At 38.9% G+C, this 25390-nt stretch overlaps 1 protein-coding gene across 4 annotated transcripts in view; it reads right to left on the bottom strand.

Annotated features, from left to right (window-relative positions):
• COL17A1 (collagen type XVII alpha 1 chain) overlaps positions 1–25390 on the bottom strand; it is a 423506-nt gene that overhangs the window by 191583 nt on the left and 206533 nt on the right. For all 4 annotated transcript variants that reach the window (XM_044055953.1, XM_044055955.1, XM_044055956.1 and 1 more), the window contains exons 25-27: positions 25277–25312; positions 5083–5136; positions 421–456 (exon numbers count right to left, since the gene is read on the bottom strand). In XM_044055953.1, the coding sequence (XP_043911888.1) occupies positions 421–456; positions 5083–5136; positions 25277–25312 (126 nt within the window). The remainder of the gene's footprint in view (positions 1–420; positions 457–5082; positions 5137–25276; positions 25313–25390) is intronic.

Raw genomic sequence — 25390 nt, 5'->3', positions numbered from 1 at the left:
AGAACTTTGTTTGGTCCTTCCAACAGTTCTAGCTGGGCACAGATTGTTATATTAGTCTGCAATGTTTAAATAATTATACACTCCCTAACTTCATGGGCTGCTTAGAGCTTATAATAAGTGTGCTGTTAATTACTACAACTAGGTGACACTTCTGATACTGCATAACAAAACTGTAGTTCTGCTTACATGTACACAAAACTGCACTGCAGATAGCAGTGCCTGTTATGAAGTTGTGTATACATTATTAATGCCTCACTCTGGTAATGGCAGAAATAGTCTAAAAGTGCAACCCAGTCTACCTGCTTAACTAATGTAGTAAGAAAATATAAATAAACAAATTGCCTTTAGCATAATGGGTTTTTATCTGCCATAGCCATTCTGGAAGCATTTCAAAAGCATTTATAAAAAAAAACTACATACCCTTTGGTCCTGGGGGGCCAGAGAGTCCTCTGTCACCTAAAAAAGAGGGAGATATAAAATAGTGCTTAATGTCAGTAAATGTAGTCTTCCATTTCAAACTTCTTACCTGACCAGGCTTATAGAAAAGTAAAATAGATCTCTTAGGGAGTCGGCCTTGTTGGAAGGAGACTTGGGATCAGTGAATGTACACTATAACAATATACAGATTATACACATAAACAGACACACACTTTGGCCTCCAAATTCTGCATCTAAAAGATTTTGCCCTCCAAAACCCTTCTCTTCCCTAACTATAATCATCTTTAAGGTTACAACAATGAGTTAAGGAAAGCAGTCCTGATAAATGGGACTTTCCGTAAAATGTTGCTTTGTTGAATAATATATATAAATATACATAATTACATATAACAGCGGTGGTGGTGCTGCGGTAGTGTTGTCGCCTCACAGTAAGACGCTGTCCGGTTCGATTCTCAGCTAGAGCGTCTTCTGCGTGGAGACATAAGTGAATGGGCATACCTTCGTTGAAGGTTGTGCATCAGGGCTGGAAACTCGGCACGTAAAAATCAACTGCCAATCATTAGCGGACCGGAGTTCCGCTGTGGCGGCCCCCTAACCGGGAAAAGCTGAAAGACACAACATACATAATTACATATACACATGCACTTGCACATACATATATGGTTCCATTTGTTTGGCAAATTACTGAAACTAGGAAATGAGCTGTAATGGACTTAACCCCCCCCCTCCCATAGAAATCATGTTAGCTAATACTTAATGTAGTCACTGGGGTTAAGGGATTACTTTTAGTACTTTTGTTTTGTTGAGTTGTGATTTGATCAACTGGCAACTCCACAAAACAATATAGACCTTATATGTATGGGTGTACTTTAAATAATGTAGACACATCATTGCAAATAATTTGAGATAAAATCTTGGTGCATGCAACAGTAAAACAGGTAGAAGGTGTGTGTGTGTGCGTGTGTGTGTGTGTGTGTGTGTGTGTGTGTGTGTGTGTGTGTGTGTGTGTGTCTGTGTGTGTGTGGTGTTCAGATAGTCTACCTCCAAGAACACACAATATCAAGGAAAGGACATATTCTCTAACCCTGGTAATTTAATGATCTCTCACAGTTACTGACCGCCTGTTATGTTGAACAAAATGTGTCAGCAAAACAGATGTCAACTCATGTGAATTAAGTGCTCCCTTGTATACACACAGATATATATATCTGTGTGTGCGCATGCATGTGTACGTGCATGTGTGTGTAGAATATGTATGGTGTGCTTTTATTATTTAAATATTTGTTTTGCAGGTGCGGATGGGAATCTGGTGGGGGACAGTGTGCTGTCATAATATGACTATAATTAGTTGAGGAATATTCATTTAAAATAACACAAACCAGTATGAAGATGTGTACAAAACAAGCTGGATAGGGTTGCCACCTTTTCAAATGCCCAAAGTGGGACATTTTTGGTACAAACATCAGATTTTGCAAGTCAAAACATACCCACAGACAGTACCAAGGACACAACTTCACTTTTTTGCCTAAATAAAAGCGTATTCTTGTAGGATTTTTGTTGCTTTTTCTGTTTCTTATAACATTTAGGTGTTTCAGATGCAGACTAACTGTTTTATGCAACTATTACATAAAATATAGGAAATAATTTTGTCCTAAAATCTCAGGACGTTTGCCATTTTTTTGCAGGACACAACTGCCCAAAGAGGGACTGTCCCTCACCAAGTGGGACAGGTGGTAACCCTAAAGCTGGATGCCAAAAAATGTTTCAAATTTTACAGACGTAATCAAGGAAAACAGAATAACTGAGCTGAAGTGGTGGGAAAACCCCTTGATATTAAACAGTGCTGCAGTGCCTGATGGCAGTGGTATAGGTAGCCATTAACATTGTTGTCTCAAATGTCTTGATTCCATGGTCTGGTTCCCAGCGATGGTTGTCTTTTGTGCAAAGTCTCTATGCCATTCCTGTATCCATATGCATTTTTTCTGGGTTATCCAGTTTCGTTCCACAGACGTGGTTAAATGAAATGGCAGACTTCCAAAGTACCCATAAGTCCATTTGCTCTGCGTGCTTGCGTGCATGTGTATGTGTGTGTGCGCGCATGCTCATCCTGCAATGGACTTGTGCGCATCTATGATTAGCTCATTTCCTTATCTTCAGTAAGTGCTGAAAAGTGTCTGGCTCTCTTATGACTCTGGATACAGCAAAGCTGGTATATGAGAATGAATGAAAGGGTGAGTGAACAAGTGAATGAATTAATTAATGCAGCATCCATAATATTGCATTATCAGCAATTCTTAGTTATTGTGACAGTTACTGGTGATCCTGAAATCACATTTATGTTTCTGGCCATACGCTAAACTAAAACTCAAACATATTTCTGTGAATACATCACAGATATTTTCCAAATGGTTCTGCATAGGTTCATAGGTGTGTACCAAGCTAATGGCCCTGGAGCCTTTACAAGCCTAGCCATAGGATTACCCTGGCATAGTGCCACCAGACCTTAGTTCCCAGTGCCTCTGTCAAGTAGAGCCACTGGAGTTATCCCGGGGTGAATTTTCAGTTTCCCATCCACTCATCAAGATTTCTCTTGAAAAGGGTTAGTGAGGTGCTCTGCTTGACATGTATGGGAAGTCTGTTACATAGCATGGGCAGTCTCTGGGTTATGAACCTCTCCTTCCAGCATGTTCTGTTAATTGTGGTAATGAGGTTGAGGTCTCTGGAGCATGTGGTGCGGAGGGATTGAGATTTCTTTAGATGTAGCATTTCTGACAGAGCTGTGTCAGACATGGCTTTGTAAGTCAAGTAGAGAGCGCCTCTAAGTAGGCGATATGAGACAGAGAATAGTTGAAGTTTTTTGAGTCTGTCCATATAGGACAAGTGTTTAAGGCCTAAGATCCTCTTTGTGAGGTACTTTTGTGGCCTCTCCAGTTGTATCTCACTTAATCTGCCCCTAACCCCCAAGTCCCTCACTATTGCACACTTATCTTACCCACACCCTAACCCTAAGTCCCTCACTATCGCACACTTACCTTACACGCCAAATGGGGCATTGTACTCTATGATTGGCCTAATGAGGAAAGAGCAGAGGGAGACAATGACTTCTTTCTTCCTGGATGCAAAACCTTTAGTAATGAGATGTGCCACATAGAAGGACTTTCTGACCACAGTGGCAATGTGGTGATCAAAAAAGAGGTTGCGGTCAACCTGTGTTCTCAGATCTCTTATAATGCCTTCTGTGTTTAGTGGGCTATCATTAATGTGGTAATTCATGGGAACTGGGTTTTTTCCAAAGTGGGCGATGACACATTTTTTGGCATTGAGCTTTAAGGCTGTGATTCTGACACCAGTCGTTGGTCTCAGTGAGGCCATTCTGTAGGCTGTCAACATCACTTGGGGAGTTAATAATAGCTCCCAACTTGCAATGATCTGCAAACTTTGTCAGCCAGAGTCCCTTTATCTTGGTCTGGACTTCACAGAAGTAGATACCAAACAGGAGAGGACCCAAGACGACACCACTCATGACTAGTCAACAGTCTGACTTGGAGTCAGCTACTTTCGCACTGTGGGTTCTATTGGTGAGCCATTTTGCAACCCACCTAGTGATATAGGGGTTAATGCCAAAGTTAGTGAGTTTTTCTATGATTCCTGAGTGGGGAATGGTATCAAAAGCCTTGGCCAGATCAAGGTAGGCTGTATGAAATACCTTACCTTCATCCACAGCTCTGGTGAGTGACTCAAAGAAGTTGACCACATTGAGCAGGCATGATCTACCCTTCACAAAACCAAACTGTGTGGGATCCAGAGTTTGGAGATTCCCTATATCCTTGTTTATTAGGTCCATGATGATGCGCTCCATAGCTTTGCATATCAGACTCATCAGGCTAATGGGCAATAGTTCCCAAGGTCTGTAGTCACTCCTCCTTTGTGGAGAGCGATGACTGTAGCAGTGCGCCATTTGGTAGGGACAAAGCCTAAGGTGAGGCTGTGATTGAACAGGGCACACAGGTGAGATGGCAGTTCACTCAATAGTTCATGTAGAACACAACCAGTGATATTGTCAGAATTGGCATAATTAACTTTTAGATGTGTGAACATCTAAGAAGACAAAGAAATTGACAAGGGCAGTTTCATCCAAGATAAATAAGCAAGCAATGTATACACCTCGACTTCCAAACCAACTTGGCAAAATCATTTGATTCTCAGTATGTGTTACTCCCTGTGTGTATTGTTTATGAAATTCCATGTATCTGGATCCAGAAGGCAATGGTTCAAGTGGGGCTGTTGTATAAAAGCTTTCCTTACCTAATGGGTTATGATTATCTTTTGGTTTGTAAGCATTACTATCTTGATAAGCAATATACCTCACACACAAACGCACAGTCAAATTTCTACTAAATTCATATGAAAGAGATAATCTAGAAAGGAACAGATACTGATGGCCTGAAAATGATGTAGGCCACATTTCCATGAATAATGCTTCATTTGGCTTAAGGGTCAAAGGAGCTATATTCTACAGACACACAGACACAGACACACACAGACACAGACACACACAGACACACACACACACACACACACACACACACACACACACACACACACACACACACACACACACACACACACACACACTCTCTTTACCTTTGGGACCTGGTGCTCCAGTATCTCCTCTGAATCCTTGTAGGCCAGGAACACCTATAGGAGAAAAATGAAATGTTAAGTGAGTTCAGATAATGCTGTCTGGCAACATTGTTCCCTTGTCATTCATTTTAAGACACAAATAAATCATTTCTGAACAACTGAAACACAAGAAACCATTGCCCATCTTACTAAAGCCAATGTGTGCTAACCCTAACTCTGCTCTACCCTTAACTTTTTTTATAACACTACCACTATGAATTTGATCTGAAGGTAGTAGTAAGGTTTTGTGACAGGATCACAAAAGGAAATTGTTTTTGTTTGTTTGTTTTTGTGATCTTTTTTCTTTTTTTTTTTCTTTTCAGTAAAGTTATTTTTTCAAAGTGTTGACATTTAGTCAATTGTGATTCATTGCTTGTGCATTTTAGTGATTAAATATAAAATCAGTAAGCTATATAGGGAGTGTGCATCAGCCAGAATGGGATAGAAATGAAAGGCCATGATGAAGGTAGGATAAAGTCGTCCTACTGTAGAGGAGCCAAAAGAAATCCTTTAGGATGAAACAATTCTATCAGCATCTCAGCAAACTGGGAAACATATAAGCTTCAGACTTTCTGACATTTGGAAAAGCAAACTAGAATGCTGGAAGGATAAAAAGCTACATTCACCTATTTAAATGCAAACTGTTAGGATGTCATATGCATGAATGACACATAAGCAGGATTGCAGAGGTCTTACTGAAAGATTCAAAGCAATAGCCTGCAAGAAACTGTCTTGATAGATGTAGCAGAATGAGCAGATATCCCAGATTGTAGCAGCAGTACAGGCTTCAGTTTCCTAGACCAAAGTTCACACCTCAATTTAGAAGGCCTAACACTGCATCAGAAGTAGCTCAAATGTTTTATACACTAAATGGTGTTAGACACCATAATTTTTCCTGAAGAAAAGAGGGTAGAGGTATTTTGTTTAGTATTTTTAATTTACAATTATGAAAGGGTTGGATAATCTCTGGGCAATACATGTTTGAGGGGGTTGCATAATGCACGATAGGCATTATTCTTCCAACAGGAACGTTTAGTAAGTCTTTAATGAAGTCATTAGGAGGACTGAAGCTGGTTCATACTCTCTTGCAAAAAACAAGGCATACTAACCCCCATAAAAACATAAAAGAATTATGCAAGACAAGTTAATGAATAAATGAAAAGATCCAAACACTGCTTTCATCTGTAGGTGGTTGCAACATAGGCTGATAGAACAGATTAACAAAGACAAGTAATAGTTTTCCACATTTAATTGGGATGGAACTCTAATACATTTTAGTCTGAGAATGATTTGGAGATAACAAGACTTATTAAAATATTACTATATAAAAGAGAAACATTTTTTGCTTGTGTTCTAGGTGATAAAATTATAATACAAGTGACTGACTTAAACAAATTTGGGCAGTCATGTGAATCTGACAAATGTGAAGAATTGTGTAAAAGACATATAACTGTGATATAACTAGGGGAAAGTTCAAGAGAAATGTTGCTCAGCGACAGAGATTTGTCTTTAATATTTGTAAGGTGAACAAAGCCGTGGAGGTACAGCGGTAGCGTTGTTGCCTCACAGCAAGAGGTTCTCCTGTTCGATTCTCGGCTGGAGTGCCTTCTGTGTGGAGTCTGCATGTCCTCCCCGCAGTCGAGTGGCATCCGAAAGACATGCGTGAAGGGCGTACCTTCGTTGAAGGTTGGGCATCGGGCTGGCAACTCGGCACCATAAAAACCGACTGCCAATCATTAGCGGAACGGAGTTCCGCTGTGGCGACCCCTAACCGGGAAAAGCCGAAAAGACAAACATTTGTAAGGTGAACGACATTATGAAAGGCCAAATAAAATAAATTTGTGGGGAAATTTCTTGTTGTGTTACACATTTTGATACTATAAAACAAAAAGCAAAACAACAAAGTTGAATTGCACAGACAAGAAAATAGGTATGACATATTTACAACAAAATAAAATAAAAATCTCATTGTCACTGTTTCGGTGATTTACAATTTAGTTGTTTCGCTGGGATTTTTCATTTTTATTTCGTTGCTCAACATGGATTCTATGCAGGAGATGCTTAACGTTTCCAATTTTGTCTCGAGGGACGAGATAGACAAAATTCACTCCGAGATGACCATCATTAGAGGGGAAATCACTCGGCTCGTTGAACTACTAACACCGGCAAGCATTGCTCCTAACATACAGACTCAACCTAACCCGCTGGTTGCAACGTCCATCCGTTCCTCCATTGGTAACGCTAGTGACGAGGAGATTCCTAACGCACAGAGGAGGTTTTCCTCCCCTATACCGTCCAGGCGAACACCGAGGAAGGATATGCGTGAAGAAAGGGGCAGTCGTGGTTTATTCACAACTTCCACAGCAACGGCGGAAAACATTGACATTATCGACGATGACCGCTGCCTTATATCTGGTGCCAAACCCAAACGCCATCCTCCGGTACGTACATATGGCGGTGAGGACAAGGGAAAAGGTGCAACTAAAGCACCGATGAAAGGTACTGTAAATGAAAATGTTGTTGGGTCATCCATACGTGAGGATTATCCGAAAAGGCAGGCATATTGTTTAGACAAATTCATGGACATGCCGCTTGACTTCAAGGACATTCCTCAAGCGGTTTCTAATTTTCATTCAGTCGTGGAAGGAGGGAATTTTCCTTCCTTGAAGAAGTTAATATTTACTTTTGGCAATAACTTAACGAAGGTCAAGAACCTTCAAGTAGAGAATTTATATTTACACAAATGTTTAGATAGTGGGATAGTGCCCATGGGATTGCGGTTCTTCAAGGAACCAATGGGGATAGAAATGAACGTGCACAATATTAAAGTTTGTAATGATATGTTTGACGAATTTGGCAGAAAGTTCATCATGTTTATTGTTGAATGTAACGATTCCAAAATTAGTTTACTGCTTAACGAAATTGATAGAATAGATAGACAGATAAGGGATGATGTGTTGTTTTCACAGTGGGAAAAGCTGTATCATAAACAATACGAATATGCAGAAAACATGTACAAGAAAACTTATGATAGGAAATACAAGAAGCTGCAGAGGGATATTGCACAATATGAGAAAGGGACAGCTTACAGATGGAAAAATGGGAATGATAGGAAATTTATTTCTGAGAAAAGATATGTAAAGCACTCTGTTACCCATGTTGGTGATGTTGTACATGATGATGGTCACCTTAACAATTATTGTAGGGATGATGAATGTTTTTTAGAGAATGGGAGAGACCAATGGAGAACAGTAGAACAGAGGGGGAAAAGGAAAAATACTTGGAAGAATCAGAGATACAACTAGTAGTGGATTCTCCTAATCCTGACCCCAGAAATGTTGATTTTGGTCTCAATAGTACGACAGATGGTAAAAGTTCCTCAGTAATGAATGCAAATAGAATCCTCCACTCCAGTGGGGAGATCAAGATTTACAATTATACTGCCCACCCAGTTTTACCCGAATTTTTTCAAATTTTTTCTAAGGGTATGAAATTTATACCAGATTTTAAGTTTGATGTAACAGATACCCTAGTTGAATTTAAATTGTTTATGAGAAAATTAAACTTGGGAATATTTTTTAAAAATCAGAATATTATCAGTCTGAATCAGACAGAGGAATTAAAGAAAAAGAGTGCTTTTACTCCACCTATGTGTAACACACTTACATCATTTGAAAATGTAGTGAACTCCGAGTTATATTCTCTACACAATAAATACAAGTATACTAAGGGTGGGAAACAACCGGGTAAGGATATGATGGATGTGATTCAATCATTGTGTGATAACAACATTCGCATTATGACTGCGGACAAGGGTGGGGGGATTGTGTTTTATGATCAGGAACAATACAAAAGTAAAATCTTTGATCTTTTGAACAACTCAACACAGTATACACCCTCTTCCATTAATGAAGTAAATATAGCCCACAGTCGAATTGATTCTTACTTAGAAGAATTTATAGTGGAAAATAGAATCAATGAAGATTTATACAGGTTTCTCAAGGTTGAGTTCCCCATTCTGGCCACCATTACAGGCATTCCCAAAGTCCACAAAGATATTTATGATCCACCTTTCCGTCCTATCATCTCTGGTAGTGCTAGTAAAGCTTTTCCCTTTGGACAAGTCATTCATCACAAATTGAAACATGTCTATGACATAGTGGAACATATAATGAAAGATTCTTGGGAGTTCCTGGGCCTGTTTAAAATGGAACTATGGTCTCCTAAGTTGGTTTATGTGACAATAGATGTCCAGGATTTGTTTTCCTGTATTCCAAAGGAGGATGGACTACAAAGATTTATTAATAGTATGCACAAAGTGAGTGAATTAGGCCAGGATGACATCTCACTTCTTACCGAATTCATGGACATTGTTCTGGATCACAATTACATCTACTATGAGGGGGAGCACTACAGACAAAAAACGGGGGTAGCCATGGGTACTGCATGTGCTCCTATTTATGCTAACATGGTACTGCTGGATTGGGAAGTGGAATTCATTTTAAATTCGGATTGGATGTCCTTCATAAAAAGATACGTCCGCTATTTGGACGACATCTTTATCCTTTGGGAGGGTGAAATTCAGGTGTTGCAGGAATTCATTAGTTATATCAATAACACCACGGATTATCTTAAATTCACCCACCAATATGATACACGTGGTATAAATTATCTTGATGTCCTTATATACAGCAAGGATAATGAATTTCACTCCCGTATCCACAGAAAAGATACTTTTAGTAATGGTTATTTACATTACAGCAGTGCACATACATACAACACCAAGAGGGGCATCATCAAGGGACAGTGCATTCGGGCTGCCCGTATGACTACGGAGAGACATAGAGTGGATCAAGAATTGGATTACATTGGTCAGCTTTTTTTGGACAAGGGGTACCCATTTAAGATGGTGAATGACATTACAGGTTATGTTAAGAAAGAATGGGGATTAAAATATAAACCATTGTTGGGGGTGGGTATTTCCAAATCTTTGCCCACAGGAGATAGCAAGACAAATAAGATAAACCAGACTGCTGGGACAGTGACTAACAATACATACACTAGATCATGTATTATCCAATATGGTAAACATTCCAGCGAGGTAAAGAAAATTATTACAACAAACTGGAACATCATGACTAGTGATCAGACCATTAAAAGTAAGATTACCGATAGACCACATTTTGTCTATAAAACAGGAAATAATCTAAAAAGAATAATAGAAATAAAATCAAACTTCCAACACAACACTAAAGTGCAGAGGACAGGTACTAGAAGATGTGGCCAATGCAATTATTGCAAATACATTATGGATACACCTAGTATTATTCTGAAGAACTGTTTAAAGAGTAAGATTTGGTTCTCCAACGGTAATTGTTCAACTAAACATGTTATATATCTAAGTGTTTGTCAAACCTGTATGAGTTATTATGTGGGGAAGACAGACCGCAGTTTGAAGAATAGAATATATGATCACATATACTGCATGAGGAAGTGTGATATTAACAACGCACTATCCAGACACCTTATTAACAGTCCACAGTGTAAGATGTTCAAATTTGCGATTTTGGACGTTATCACCCCCAATCCTAGAGGGGGTAACATAAAGGCTACGGTGGGGGAAAGGGAGATCAGGTGGCAGATCAGGTTGGATGCTGCCACCCCCCCCGGCCTTAATGAAATGATCCCCACTAAGCCCTTGGTCAGGGTTTAGTTGAGTTTTATTGTGTAATATATTACACCACTCCAGCATATCTTACATAATTGTTGTTATTTTAAATATAGTTGGAGGGTTATTCTAAGCATGTGTTTAGATTTTTTAACAATATATATTTTTTATATATTTTTTTAAATAAATTTTTCTCATTAGTATTATGATTGGCATATATTGTATATATTTTACATTGTGCCTGTATCTTGTATTCCCTTTGGAATACATTTCATTGTATACCAAGTACTGAATAATTTTTACAGGATGAATTCATATGTAATTGGATATTCAAGTTTTTAATAATTAGGAAATTTGTTTAGTCTTGTACATATTGTTGATATATCTGCATTTATACAGTTGTTTATATTAGTATGGTTCTGCACAGAAGGCATATGTTACACATTTTCAGTTTCTTTTGTAGAAAGTAGCTTATGCTGCATTTAAAAATGTGTATGGCATTATTGTCAAATAATTGACTTAATTGATTAATTGTTACTTAGGGCGGGTTTTCAGATTATTTGTGATATATAAGTCCAACAATTTTATTGTATGATGTTCTGATGAAGACAGACTTAGTACTGTAGAAAGCGCTTAACTATTTTTATTTCAATAAACCAAGTGTTTCCAGCACAGTATCCAGTTTCCTGGCGTTCATTGTCACTGTTTCGGTGATTTACAATTTAATATTTACAACAAAATGAAAATTGTCATGCAGTGGGTGTGGTACACGTCATAATGAAAAAGGAATGATATGCATAAGAGAAATAATTCGAGAACCGTATCAAACATAAAACATTATCAAACGTGTATTTCACAAAAGTTTACATAGTTAAATTTCAAAGAGAAAATGCTGGGTTACTTAACAAATGCAGATCAACAAAAGCATATAAAATTTGCTTATATGACTGTGACCACAAGTCAGACAATGAGAAAAGTACCTAAACACAGAGTGACACAAAAACAGTGTTGTGTTCAGTACATTTAGGCCAGTACTGCTAAGGTTCCACTGAAAAAGCACTGTTGCCCTGACTGCTTATTATTGCCTAACTTATAAACACGCATGACAAACAGGGCAGAAGGAGAATTCTAAAAGTGCTAGATGCCGGCACATACAATCAGTATGTCTACGAGAAAACATCTGCTAAGCCCCATGAAGAATGTCTGCTGTACTAAAGCCCTTACTTGTATCTTTGTCATATACTGCATTTCCATAGTATGTAAATGCATTATAAATACAAAACACCATGCTGCAGTCTTCAAAGCCACTGATGGAGCAATAGGAAGTGCAATGGAGATATCTGAGTAATGGTGCCTTAGTAATATAGGTTTCCTACATGTATCTGCAGTACTCAAGCTGAGGTGAAAACATCTGGAGCACAGAGCACATTTCTAGTGCTGTAATTGGCTACATACATAATGGACATTATAAATGTTAGTGGTACCATGAATTCAGTCAGAGGTGGAAGTAGAGATCAACTTATTTTGCAATCATAAAGCATTGCATCACTAGAAATTGAAGTAAGTGCAATTAAGTGCATTGTTTTGTGGGTATTCAAAATGAAAATTATATATTTTACAAGGTGAGGAGCATACATCGTTTAAAAAAACAGGTCAGATATTGCTATTCGTCAAAGTCAAGTGGTATGCATTGTCAACAAATATTTCAGTAGACAAAAGCTTCTACTATACAGTTGTGTACCTCCCCATACAACCACACATCAGATTTAGAGTTTCTACTAAACTTTGTTTGAGATGTGGCTTGCCATACTTTTATCCACCTTTAATATTGTGTATACTACATCAAATGTAGCATGTTGTAACTTAATGACTTACCAGATTATGCTTAACTCAGAGTTAGGTGTGGTATATCATCAATTCTTTTTAGACTCAGGAGTAGGGCATGGAGATAGCCATGAAGGCTTATGATCTCATTTGTTTAGTCTGAGTGAGTAAATCTGCAGACTTTTCTTAGCAGTCATAGTCAAGTTGGTTATGTCTATAAGCTTAGGAAATCCCATTATCCTAAACATAAACTGTTGAAATCTGGCTCATAGTCCTGATTAAACTTGATCATGGAACAGTCAGATGTGATTTCATAACATGTTTTTAAAATCGTATTACCTTAAGTATAAACTGTTTTGAAATCTGGCCCACAGTCATGATTAAACTATATCACTGAGCAGTGAAATGTAATTCTGTACAATATTTTTAAAAATACTCAAGAAACAATTAATGGAAAAATGATGAGATTCATTTGTTTACCTTCATTGAGGAAAAGATACATATTATGAGACTATTGAGAATATACAATTTTTTTGAAACACAAAAGCCATTTACTTCTTTTAATGTTTAATGGTGGTGAACATTGAACCAGTACCATTTCTTGGTACTAATACATGTAGAAACAGGATGCAAAGTAACAGAAATATGTTTTTGCCAACTACTACTCAACACTCTAGCCTCCTTCAACCTCAACTCTACAGCTCTCAACCGGTTCTTTAGCTACTTTACTAATTGAAAACAGGCAACTAAATGGGATAATAAACTCTCCACACTCTCCCCAGTCTCTGTTGGGGTTCCTCAGGGTTCCATCCTTGGCCATCTCCTTTTTATTATATTCACAAATAGTCTAAAAACTGTCACTTAATCTGCTTTTATCATTCAACATGCTGACGATGCTACTCTTATTTGCTCTGCTCCCACACCCAGAACTCCAAGATGAACTGCAAAAGTCATTTCTAGAAATTGAAAATTACCTAAATGAACTTCATCTCATCCTAAACCCAAGCAAAACAACATTAATGATCTTCTCCAACATGAAATCTAAAGCAAACCCCCCTCTTCTCTCCATCTACTCCACTAATGGCACTATAATAGAACCGGTTAACCAAACTAAACTACTTGGTGTCACGATAGACAACAACCTAACATTCATTAAACACATATCACTCACAGTAAAGAAAGTTCACATCAAACCTGTTGCTCTATATAGGGCTAAACCTTATCTCACTCAAAATGGCAGACTAGCCACAGCCAGATCCCACCTCCTATCTACTCTCCTCTACTGTTCTCAACTTTTCACTATCCCGCGCATGTCTGAATTACATCTACTTGATTCCTGCTATAACAAAATAGCAAAATGTGCTGCTAATATACCCAACAGGACCCATCATTGCCTTGGTCTGCAAAAACTACAGTGACTTGAATTTCCCAATCTGTTATTGCTCAATCAGCTCACCACTGCCCACTCTATTATCCACAAACCTGAAAACTGCCCTGCACTCTCCAAACTAGTGCAGCTAAATACCAACCCCAGGGCCCTTAGATCATCCGATAAACTTATACTCAAGGTTACAAAGTCCCATAATTACTTCAGTGACTCTCTCTCTTCTCCTTCAAAGTAGCCAAACAGTGGAACCTATTACCCCAGAACATCTTAAAAAACACAGATCATTATAGCTTCAAAAAACTCCTAAAGGAATACCTTACTCAACAATGGCTATGCTCATGTAATATTCCTGGCTAGTTTCTCATGCCTTCGATCAAATGTTTTCTATTCTGCTATCTTCTTGTCTTACGTCTACCAAATGAAAATACCACAATGGTTTTTAGTTATATATCTGAGTTTCATATTACTGTCTGTAATAAGGCTTAAGAAATGTAGTGTTTTCTGTTTTACATCCACCTTTTTGTAAATTGTGATTGTTGCAGCTATCAGTCTTTTTGTACATTGCTTGTAAATCAAGCTTTTGTAATCTTTTTGTACTATTGTTATGGAGCTTATCTCCCTGGGTCTCCGCTGAAAACAGGCTACTTGCCCAGCCGGACTCTACTCGGTTAACAAATAAATAAATAAAAATAAATTGTGCATTATGAAGGTAAGATGAGCGAATCTGAAGAAGAATTTGACTGGATTGGTGGAAGGCAGAATATACTAATCTTAATGATGCCTGCGTGACTTATAAAGTACATCCACCATGGAATTTACCAGTTATGCTGAGGAATAAATTTAAAAGCTGTACTTGACTGAATGGAATGAATTTAGGTTACTGTGAAAGGTCAGACAGTATCATATGCGAATCCTTGGGTTCATGATGGATAATCAAATCCCATTTCAGCAAATCTAAATTCATCAAAATCAGTATGCAAAAATTACATCTTACTGCGAACTGGTACGTTACCAAATAATTAACTATCCATCCCTTCCCACTTAAATTTCACTACTTTGAGGATTAGTGATACCCTGCAAAATTAGCACTTACAACATATTCTTGGTATATTTAAGCATTTGGCAAAATGCATTCTTATAGGTTCATAGGTAAGTACTAGGCTATCTGCCCATGGGCATTTATAAGCCTAGCCACAGAATGATGGCTTTCGCCTCCCCATTAGATTAGTAACCTGGGCCTCTGTCAACAGGGATCTTGAAGTGATCCCAGGGTAGAACTTATGATTACCCATCCACTCATCAAGATTTCTCTTGAAGAGGGTCAGAGAGGAGCTCTGTCGAATATGGATTGGGATTCTATTCCAGAGTGAGGGGAGTCACTGGGACAGGAATCTATCCCTCCAGCATGTCCTGTTTATTGTTGTACATAGGTTCAATTCGCTAGAACGAGTGGTTCTGAGGGATCTCGTTTTTTTGAGGTGAAGTATGTCCATTAGTTCAGGGTTTGACATGGCCCTATAGGTCAGGCATAGGTCACCTCTGAGCAGATGGTAAGCGACTGAGAAGAGCTGGAGCTTTTTTAGTCGTGCTTCATAGGGTAATTGTTTAAGGCCCTTAATCCTCTTAGTGAGGTACTTCTGTGGTCTTTCTAGTTGTTGCAGGTGTCTAGTGAGGTACATCCCAAATGGGGCATTGTACTCTGTTATGGGCGTAATGAGTGAGGAGTAAAGGGGCACAATCATCTCCTTGGATATGGATGAGAAACCCTTTGTGATCAGGTGTGCCACATAGAAGGATTTTCTGATCGTTTTGGCTATGTGGTTATCAAAAGAGAGCATGCTATCTACTTGGGTACCCAGGTCCCTAATTACTTTTGTACTTAGTGGATTCCCATCTATGTGGTAGTTTGTAGGTACTTTGTTTTTCCCAAATGGGATTACTATGCATTTTTTGGCATTTAGCTTGAGGCAGTGACTTGGACACCAGGTGTTTGTCTCTGTGAGACCCTTTTGCAGGATGTCTGTGTCAGCTGGAGAGTCAGTTATTGCACCCAATTTACAGTCATCTGCGAACTTGGTTAGCCACAGTCTCTCCGCCTTTGCCTGTACTTCGGAGAAATATATACTGAACAGGAGGGGTCCCAGGACTGAGCCCTGTGGGACTCCACTTGTGACTGGTTTAGAGTCAGACATGGCGCCTGCCACACTTACCATATGGGTTCTGTCTGAGAACCAATTGGCAACCCATCTCGTGACATGGGGGTTGATATTTAAGCTGGTGAGTTTGTCTATGATTCCTGAGTGTGGGATGGTGTCAAATGCCTTAGCGAGGTCCAGATATGCTGTGTGGTCCACCTTCCCTTCATCTATGGCCTTGGTGACTGTTTCAAAGAAGTCGACCAAGTTCAAGAGGCAAGATCTGCCTTTAACAAAGCCCAACTGGGTGGGGTCCAGTGTCTGGAGGTTCCCAATGTCCCTGTTAATGAGCTCCATGATAATGCGTTCCATGGCTTTGCAGACCAAGCTAGTCAAGCTTATAGGGTAATAGTTCCCAGGGTCAGTTGTGGCACCATCTTTGTGGAGTGGTACGACTGTTGCTGTACGCCATTTTTTGGGTACATAGCCTGTAGAGAGGCTGAGTTTGAATAGTGATTTGAGATGGGCGGTTAGTTCATTTTGAAGCTTGTGTAAGACACAACCTGGGATAGCATCTGGTCCCACTGATGCTGTGTTTTTGGCCTTTGCAAGGGCTGTCTTTACTTGTGTGTCTGAGATATCTGGAGCACCACATTCTTCTGGGATGGGTGCTAGCACCTTTGGTGGAGGAGGGGGTGAAGTTTGCACTGAACTTGTCAGCCAGGATGTTGGCAATGTCAGTTGGTTCAGTGTATTTATGGCTATTATGCACTAGCTCGGAGCATATCCGAGAGTTTTCCCCTAGACTCTTGACATAGTTAAAGAAGACCTTGTGGTTATCCTTAGAGTCATTGGCTATTTTTCTTTTGAAGTTGGCCTTGGATGATTTAATGAGGGAGCGCAGTTTTTTTACTGATGTTAATCAGAGATGCCTTCTTATTTTGGGATTTTGGTCTATCTTGCAGGAGTTTCCTCCTTCTGTTGTAAAGTTTATTTATGGCTGGGGTCCACCAGACTGGCTTCCTCTTTTTGAGGAGTTGGTCTTGGTTTTACTTGGGATGGCTCAGTCCATGCATTCTTGAAGGTGTTCATAGAATGCACTTGTAAAGGATTCTGCCGATGGGTCATCATTTTCCATTTGATTGGGAGCTTTGAAACTTCCCACCTCGGTCTTGAGGAGTGTGAAGTTGGCTTTAGAGAAGTTTTTTACCTTGATTTCCTTGACTGGGGGGGGGGGGGTCGGGATGTGGATGTCCAGTGTGATTAGTTTGTGATCTGATCTTACCAATGATGAGTTTACCTCAGGTGTGGAACATAGGTTCCCCATGTTGGTGATGAGCAGGTCCAGTATGTTGTTACCTCTTGTGGGAGTGGTGACCAGCTGTTCAAGGGCATTTGAGTTTATAAACTCAAGGAAGCATTGGGCTAGGGCGTTTGAGCTTGAGTAGTTTTCCCAGTCAATGTTTGGATAGTTGAAGTCACCCAGTAGCATGGTGTTGCCTAGAATCTTCATACTTTCTAATGTTCTCAGGAATGCTGCGTGAGGGTCCTGAGACAAGGTGGGAGATCTGTAGCAAGCTATAAATTGAACAGTCAATTGCACTTGGATGGTCTCAGATTCCGCGTGCTGTGAAACTAACCTGGAGGTGTGGGTGTTCTTGATGAATATGGACACACACCCTCCTTTTGAGTTCCGGTCCTGGTTTTGGGATCTAAAGGTATGGTAGGAGTTATAGCCTGGTAGTGCTGGGGTGCTCTCTGGAGCTTTGAACCAGGTTTCTGTCACTGCACATATGTCAATTTCTTCTATACTAAGGAGAGCCTTGAGTGCATGCATTTTGAGGTTTAGACTTCTGGCGTTGAGCAGCATTACCCACAGTTTTTGTTTATTATTGTTGTTTATGGAGGCAGGTTTGTTTTTTGAGCCTTGCCTAAAAAAGGCAGTATTGGGGCGGCAAGAGTCTTGGCCAGTATTCGAAAGCCCAGGGGCGACAGGTGCAAGTCGTCTCTGGTGAAGCAACATGGATTGTCAAGCATGTCGTCCCAGGCTGACAAGTACTGGATCCCCTTTGAATGACACCAGTAGTTTAAACAATTGTTGAAACTGATCATTTTTTCTTCGAATGCTGGCATCATTTTGGGTGAGGGCAGGATGGTATTCAGAGTCAGAGTCATACCACCCTGGGCTACATGGTGAGAGTGCTCCTCCGTGTCTCTTTTCATGTAGTCCAGGGAGGTACGTCTCAGGTCATTTACGCCAACATGTACAATGACAGAGTCATATTTGTACTTGTTGTGGAGTGACCTGAGTGCATGTGTTATGTGGCAGATTCTGGCACCCAATAGGCAGCTTACGGTAACCTTCTCCTTGTTCAGTCTAGTGAGTGGGACGTCTGTGTGCCTGATGATAGAATCACTATTACTAGTGCGTTAGGTGTGTTATTTAGCCTTAGGGGCTGTTTTTGCTTGGCACACTGATGTTGTGACGCATGTGTTACCTGGTTTATGTTGTGGGGTGGGGGTTGCTTGGGTGTATGCTTAGGAGGTCTCTGTTGTTTAGGCAGGTTTTTATTTAGAGCCTCCGAGTATGTTTTTGCGTGTTTCTGAGAGTTGTTTTCTGGTGCAGCTATGGCTGGTCTATGTGAGTCTGGTAATGTGGTGCTAGTGTTTCCCTTCTCCTTGTGACTGGTTGATCCAGTCGTGGATTAAGAGAGCTTAGTCTCCAGTTTGGCTGTGTAGCTGCATCTCTCACATATGTTTGTGTTGGTTGGGAGGAGGAGGGGGTTGTCTGTGTACATGAGGCAATTGTAACATTGCCTCAGGATGCCCAGATTCACCAGCTGGACCAGAAAGCACACCTGAAGCTGTCCCTTAAACATGCTTGAATAAATGGTTGGGACTGTATTGCTGATTGGATGAGTAAAGAGCCTTATACTTCCTGAATATAGGGCTGAAGTGCAAGCTGTAAGCTAGTGCTAGTTTTAGTGAGTTTTAGTAAGTGCCGGTCTTAAATTGCCTTATTTCTTGTGCTGGGTTGAAGTGTTTCAAGTTTCAAAGGAAAAACTGAAGTGGAGACTTCGTGGAGCCTGGGATAGTTTAACCGCAGCTAAACAGCGCTGCGCAGTGTGCAAACCCACGCAAAACTGCGCTAAGCGTTTTTTATACCAGGAAGATCAAAAAGGATAGAAATTAGCCCAAAACCTACAAGTTGCTGGGCTGGGACCACTCCTACAGGGACAGATAGGCTGCTCAGAGTTCCCTCTCTCACAGTGAACAAGGAAGCCACCTAATTATCCAAGTATGATATGGGCAACACAGGAACCTTTACCACAGTCCTGGATTGTTTGTATGTTTAATTGTACAAATTCACATTCTCCAAAATGGGATCCATTTTCTTATCTTAAGCACAAACTGATTTCTAATAGCACACAAGCCATATGGAACTCATTGTGTGTAATGATTTCAGTGATCTAAGTAATGCAATATATGGGGAGCATTTTCAATTCCCCATATTGGATGAAAGCATGTAATGCATCAAATGTTAAATATTATTTTAGTAGCTTTTTTTAGCTCGGTCTTTGGCACACAGAATGTAAAACATTCTTATTTATAATGCACCATATGGCAGCTAGCAGATATATATATATTGCACATGTGATTTGCCTGATGGCCCCTCTTCCTGCACTCAATTGGCCCACTAGTCCTTCCAATGGTGGTGGTGGTGGTGGGGCAAGAGCCTGACTCATTAGCTCCCCAGAGAGGGTGAGAGCCCTTTATCATAGTCCTTCTCTGTTCAGGGCAAGAGCCCTGTCAGTCTGCTTATTCACTGAGAAGATATATCATGCCTGTGTACCCATCATGTGAGCTCCCCCCCAAAATCCAGCCTAACTTTTCTTTATGGTGGCCAGTGGCACACATATTCACTATTGCTCAATGTAGGTCCAATGCATGCTTCCACATACATGAATAGACCTTCTTGGCCTACCTGCAGCATGTAGCCAAAGCAGCCCAATAATTGCTCCTGCAATGTTACAACATTCCAGTTGGTGTAAGCTGTGTGTGTGGGTGTTTATTTGTGTGTGTGTGTGTGTTTATAGATTTCTCTGACACAGTGATATGCTACTGGCAGATGCTTATTAAACTGTGAGGTAAGGAAGCTTTTAATTTCAACTTTGTGGAGGTAATTTGAATGTATGTTACTTTTTATCCACTTTTGAAGCATTCTGGCTGTATCTGCTGTAAGCATTCCTGCAGATTTACAAGTAAGAATGCATCAAGTATTTCTGTAAATGAGGTAGCTTGAGGGAATTCTGATTCACTTTCCAAATAAATATAACATATATGGTGAACTGTGCCTTCATGTGTTCATAGACATGTACACATTTAGAAATGTTCCAGAAGAATATCAGAGATGCTGTGCTGGCATATGTTGCCCTTGAGCTATGTTTTATTAAGGTTATGGCAAGGCAGTGTGTTATACGATCTATCTATCAGAGCAGGCAGAAATAATGCTTGGGGAATGGAACTAACACTGTAGGCAACATAAGTCTAGGGTATAGTAAAACACTACAACAAAAATAGACATGTGTGAGAAAAGAAACAGAAAATGAGAGAGAAGTGAGACCTGACATTTAGGGGGTACAGTACTTCTTAATATATCAACATAAAAATCATAGCAGAGGGTCAAAAAGATTAGGGGTCAGAGATGAAAATGAAAGTGGGGGTTACTCTCTGGTAAGATACATTTGAACAGAGTATCTAGGTAGGGGTGTCCTCTTTCCTTTTGTTATTTACATTATATTTAAAACCACTGACAAAAAATGAGGGACTCAGAAATACAAGGAAATAATTGGTATGGTAATCAAGAAAAGTCGTCTTTATTTGCAGATGATATTATTTGTACCTGATAAAATCAGAAAAGAACATCTCAGTGTTGTGAAAAATTATGAGTCAGTTTCAAGTCTTTTAGGATATTGGAGTTGTGATGGAAAAGAAAGAGGTAACTATGAATATATGTTTTGGGAGTAAAATGAGTTGTCAGATTTAAAAAATCCCCTACAGAGTACTCTAATGGAAGTAAGGAGATGTTTCTTTGAGCTGGGACACAGGGTGTGAATTACCTAGACATAGTAGGGTCTTATTAAATTTAATTCTTTTGGCTGCCAAAAAAGTAATTACTAGCAAATGGAAATCAAAGTCTACAGAAAATTTATTTGAAGTATTGAATATTATAAAAGAGGTAAAAGAATTGGAAGATGGATCTTTAGAAAAGAGAAGGAGCAAATTCCATAGAAGTAAATGGAAATTTTGGGAACAATACATGTATAATAATGTTCAAGAGGATAAGGAGTGAGGTTTAAGAGAAGGCAGAGATTCAGCAATTTTTTTGTAATGTTGGACTGATGATAGTAGCAAAGACAATATATGTGATGCATATTGTAATTAAATGGAAATTGTTTAAATGGTTTATTTTCCTTTCTATTAATGTATGCTTGCCTACATGTTATGTGTTAATTTAACAAAGGTGCTTAAAAAGAATATAGGCAAAGAGAAAGAGATGGAGGAATCCTAAGTGAAAGACCAGCACTGGTACAGATCTTAGCTGAATCAAAAACAGAAGCTGCTGTTAAAAAGGGCTACTGCATAATTATAGGAATGAATCAATGGAGACTAGAAAACATTGGGAGGAGGGACTGGATAAACAATTCACAAAGAAACAATTGGAGGATATATGTATGGCTTCCAAATATGCAAGAAAGTCTAGAAGATTTAGGATTTTTTGCACAGAAGTGTTTGCATAGGTATGTTTATATCCCAAGCAGACTCTGATGATCGTTTCCTCAGGTAGTTTGCAAATGTTGAAGGTGTGCTGGGGAAAAAAAAACAGGCAATTGGGAACATATTTTGTGGGAGTGTAATGAGTTGGCAAGCTTTAATAATTCCTTCTAGACTATGTCAGAAATACTGGGTGAGCAAATTGGTGAAATTAAGGAAATTCTTTTTCTGAGCTTAGACTCTCAGATAGAGGATTTGAATTGACTAGACATAGTAGCTGACAAAAATCTAATTACTAGATGGCATGGCACACGGAATGAACTACACTGATGAGGATCTTGATGGCTGGAAGGCACAAATGAAAAAAGCATATAGAAAAAAAAATCATAATTTTTTTTATATTCATATGTAATGAGTGGTATATTGACAAGTGCCAGGTGAGTAAATTGGATTTAATAACTGGATAAGTGTTTGTGTGATTCTTATAAAAGGGATGTGATTCATAGTGTTTTATTAGACTTACAGAAAACAAACGGCTGAGGTACTAGATCTGTATGCAAAATAAAATCATTTTACCCTCTTTTTGGTCCATTTTGATATTTTTAGAACTTAAATATTCAGTGGTGACATGTTTTTTTCAAGTTCAGCTACACTCCCCTTGCTTTAGTTCAGGTCACAGTGTTTATCTGCAGTGAATAAGTATTAAATACTTTATTTTTCTGTCAGTTCTCTATCCTTCTCATTGTTTTCACATTGTACCTTTGATTCAGTAGTCAATACACTACATAAGCACATTTTAAGAGTCAGTTTGTTTTTACTTAGAATCCTTACTCTGGTCCGTTGCAAGCACACCTCACCCTTGCTTCAGATGCAAGTTCACCCCAATTCATGACAACTGCCTCTTAGGCAGTGGCTACAGAAAAGTCTATACCACATATCTTAAAACCATGCAGACAATACAAGATAATTATGACCATGATTGGCATATTGTGTACCATTATTCTAATTCTCTACTCCCCTCCATACACTTTGTGTTGTGTTGCTGGGTTAGAAACTTTATTATGGTATGTGACATACAAATACTAGCTTTTATGTGTTTTCTCAAGCGTGTGATCCTGGTATATTATTTTGCACTTATATATAATATGCTCCCTGCAGCTGATCATCAGTTACTCCCAGGTCCTCTCCTCATCATTCGAGTCTACTAAAGCTATCATATCCTTTACCAGACAAATTCTGACAAATAATTATTTACAGACTATCAATGTCAGACTAAATCTATTATAAAATGGACACAAAAATTTCTTCCTGTGTTAGAATTCTAAAGCCCCATACTTTGTTACAGAGAACGTACTTAGAAACATAGATTCTAATAGCAAAAAACTGCTTGAATCACCTGTTGTGTCCTTTATAAGCATCACAACATTGACTTGTGAACTTTAAACCACTGGCTGACAGCAAATACAAATGCTGTAAAATTGCAAAGCAAGCCACAGCCAACAAATTAAGAAGACAAAACTCTTGATTAAGGTACGTACATTAGGTGGAGGTTAGTGAAAATGAGTATTTCTGACATTTAATGATTACTGGTGTACAATGAGGGACCTAGATATTGGTTACATATAGGGCCTTATTGTAAAGGAACTATGATTGCTGTGAGACCATATGACATGAATGCAGCAAACTGGAGAAACAGCCAGATATTCCAAACAAATAACAACAAAACCACTAGCAGCAAAACAGATCCAAAGGTAGCCACTGCTGTTGAAGGTTGACACCACAAATTTATTTAATATAGCTTTTTGTCTACATACAACAGACTTCATCAGAATCTAAAATACATAAGTCAAGTGCTGCTTTTAAATAAATCTCCCCCAGTGTAAAAAGCCTGCTATCAGGTCTTAAAGGTGTATGAGACAGGTAAAATGTTTAAAATCAGCCATAAACATATAAAATATAAAATTCAACGTAATTTGAATAACCTTTTGATCTTACCATATGACATGAACAGTTACTTGGTAAGTTATACTGGCTTTTGCATGTTAGATCACATTTCTGCCCCTTATAGACCTATCAGATTTAGGGGACATTCTGCTAGCATTTGGGACAAATATTCTGTCCTAGCTGTCATAACACATGGAAGGCACCAAATCTCATAAATGGGGTGCATGCTTCATTCAACATGTGTTAGCCTTTGTACACTGCTGCCACAGTTTACAACATACCTTTGTCAATAAAAATGTTCACCTTCTTGAACAGTACTATTTCATAATAATAATTTCATTGTACCTTTGAGTGGTACAATGGCATTTCAGTCCATTCCAAATTAATAATTACCCAGCACTTTACTCATCTCTGATACCTTTATGTTAATCTGCTAAGTTGCACAAGTGTGTAAAAGTGTTTATCTGCTTGTTGATGGAGATAAAAGTATATACGCAAAAATAATGACAAACTGTGCAAATATATTTAAAGCAGTGTGTTGGATTAATGCAAATCTTTTTATCTTTCTAATTAAGAGTGCTGCACTCAGAGCTGCTTGGCTCTCCACTGACTTGTCATTTAGGTTAAATATTAGCACTAAGTGCAAGGATGTTATGTGTGCCTTTGCTATTTTCCAACAGCTATATTTGTGAGCCTGGTACTATTATACACGCATTGTGGCACTTCATGTTTAGGGGGTAAATTCTAACTACACAGTTTTTGCCACTACACTGGGGTGTACATCTTGTACTGGCAGTGTTATCAGGAATGGCTCAGCACCATAAAAGCCTCAGTAAGAAGTAGGGATGAGGCTGTAGATACCAAAACCAAGCCTGCTGTGAATTCCTGCAGACGAAGGACATCTGACCAGAGATAGGAACCAAAGCACTAACAAGTTACCAAAATAAGATGCAGATTCTATAGTTTCCAGCTCAGTGTACAGTGACTCAAAATAGGAAATTCTGTAAAAGAAGAGACACTTTACTAGACAAAAATGATTTGTAGAGAGGTCAAGGCAACTACACAGGAGAAACAAACCCCGAGGTTATGTATAGAAATCATTTTTGGAGAACAAAGACAGTTACAGAATTCAATTAAACAGACAAAATTAATCTTATGGTAAACTATTAGACAAGCATTTGTTTTTATTTTTATGTTGATGCAAAGTATGCTACCAGAATACATGCATAACCTGTCTAGAAAACAATTAACATGAGACAGAGGCAAACACTTTTCAAGTTAAACTTTTGAAAAGGTGTAAATCTGATAGTTTCCCCAGCACTCTGTTCATGTCACGTCTTGTTAACATGAAGCCAAACAAGCTGCATTTATAAAATATAAAGATTTATTATTAGGACAATTAAATATCATTTTGTGACTCACCTGGAGTACCCTGCACACCTGGAGGACCCATTGCACCTGGAATATTAAAAAAAAAAAAAAGTTTTGTTAAAAGCATAATCCCACACTCCACATTATATTGCATTATTTAATCCA

Source organism: Protopterus annectens, chromosome 14.part0 (genome assembly GCF_019279795.1).
Source record: "Protopterus annectens isolate FY-2018-M chromosome 14.part0, PAN1.0, whole genome shotgun sequence".
Taxonomy (NCBI): Eukaryota; Metazoa; Chordata; order Ceratodontiformes; family Protopteridae; genus Protopterus; species Protopterus annectens.
Note: the sequence above shows the minus strand (reverse complement) of the source record. Positions and strands in the feature narration are given on the sequence as shown.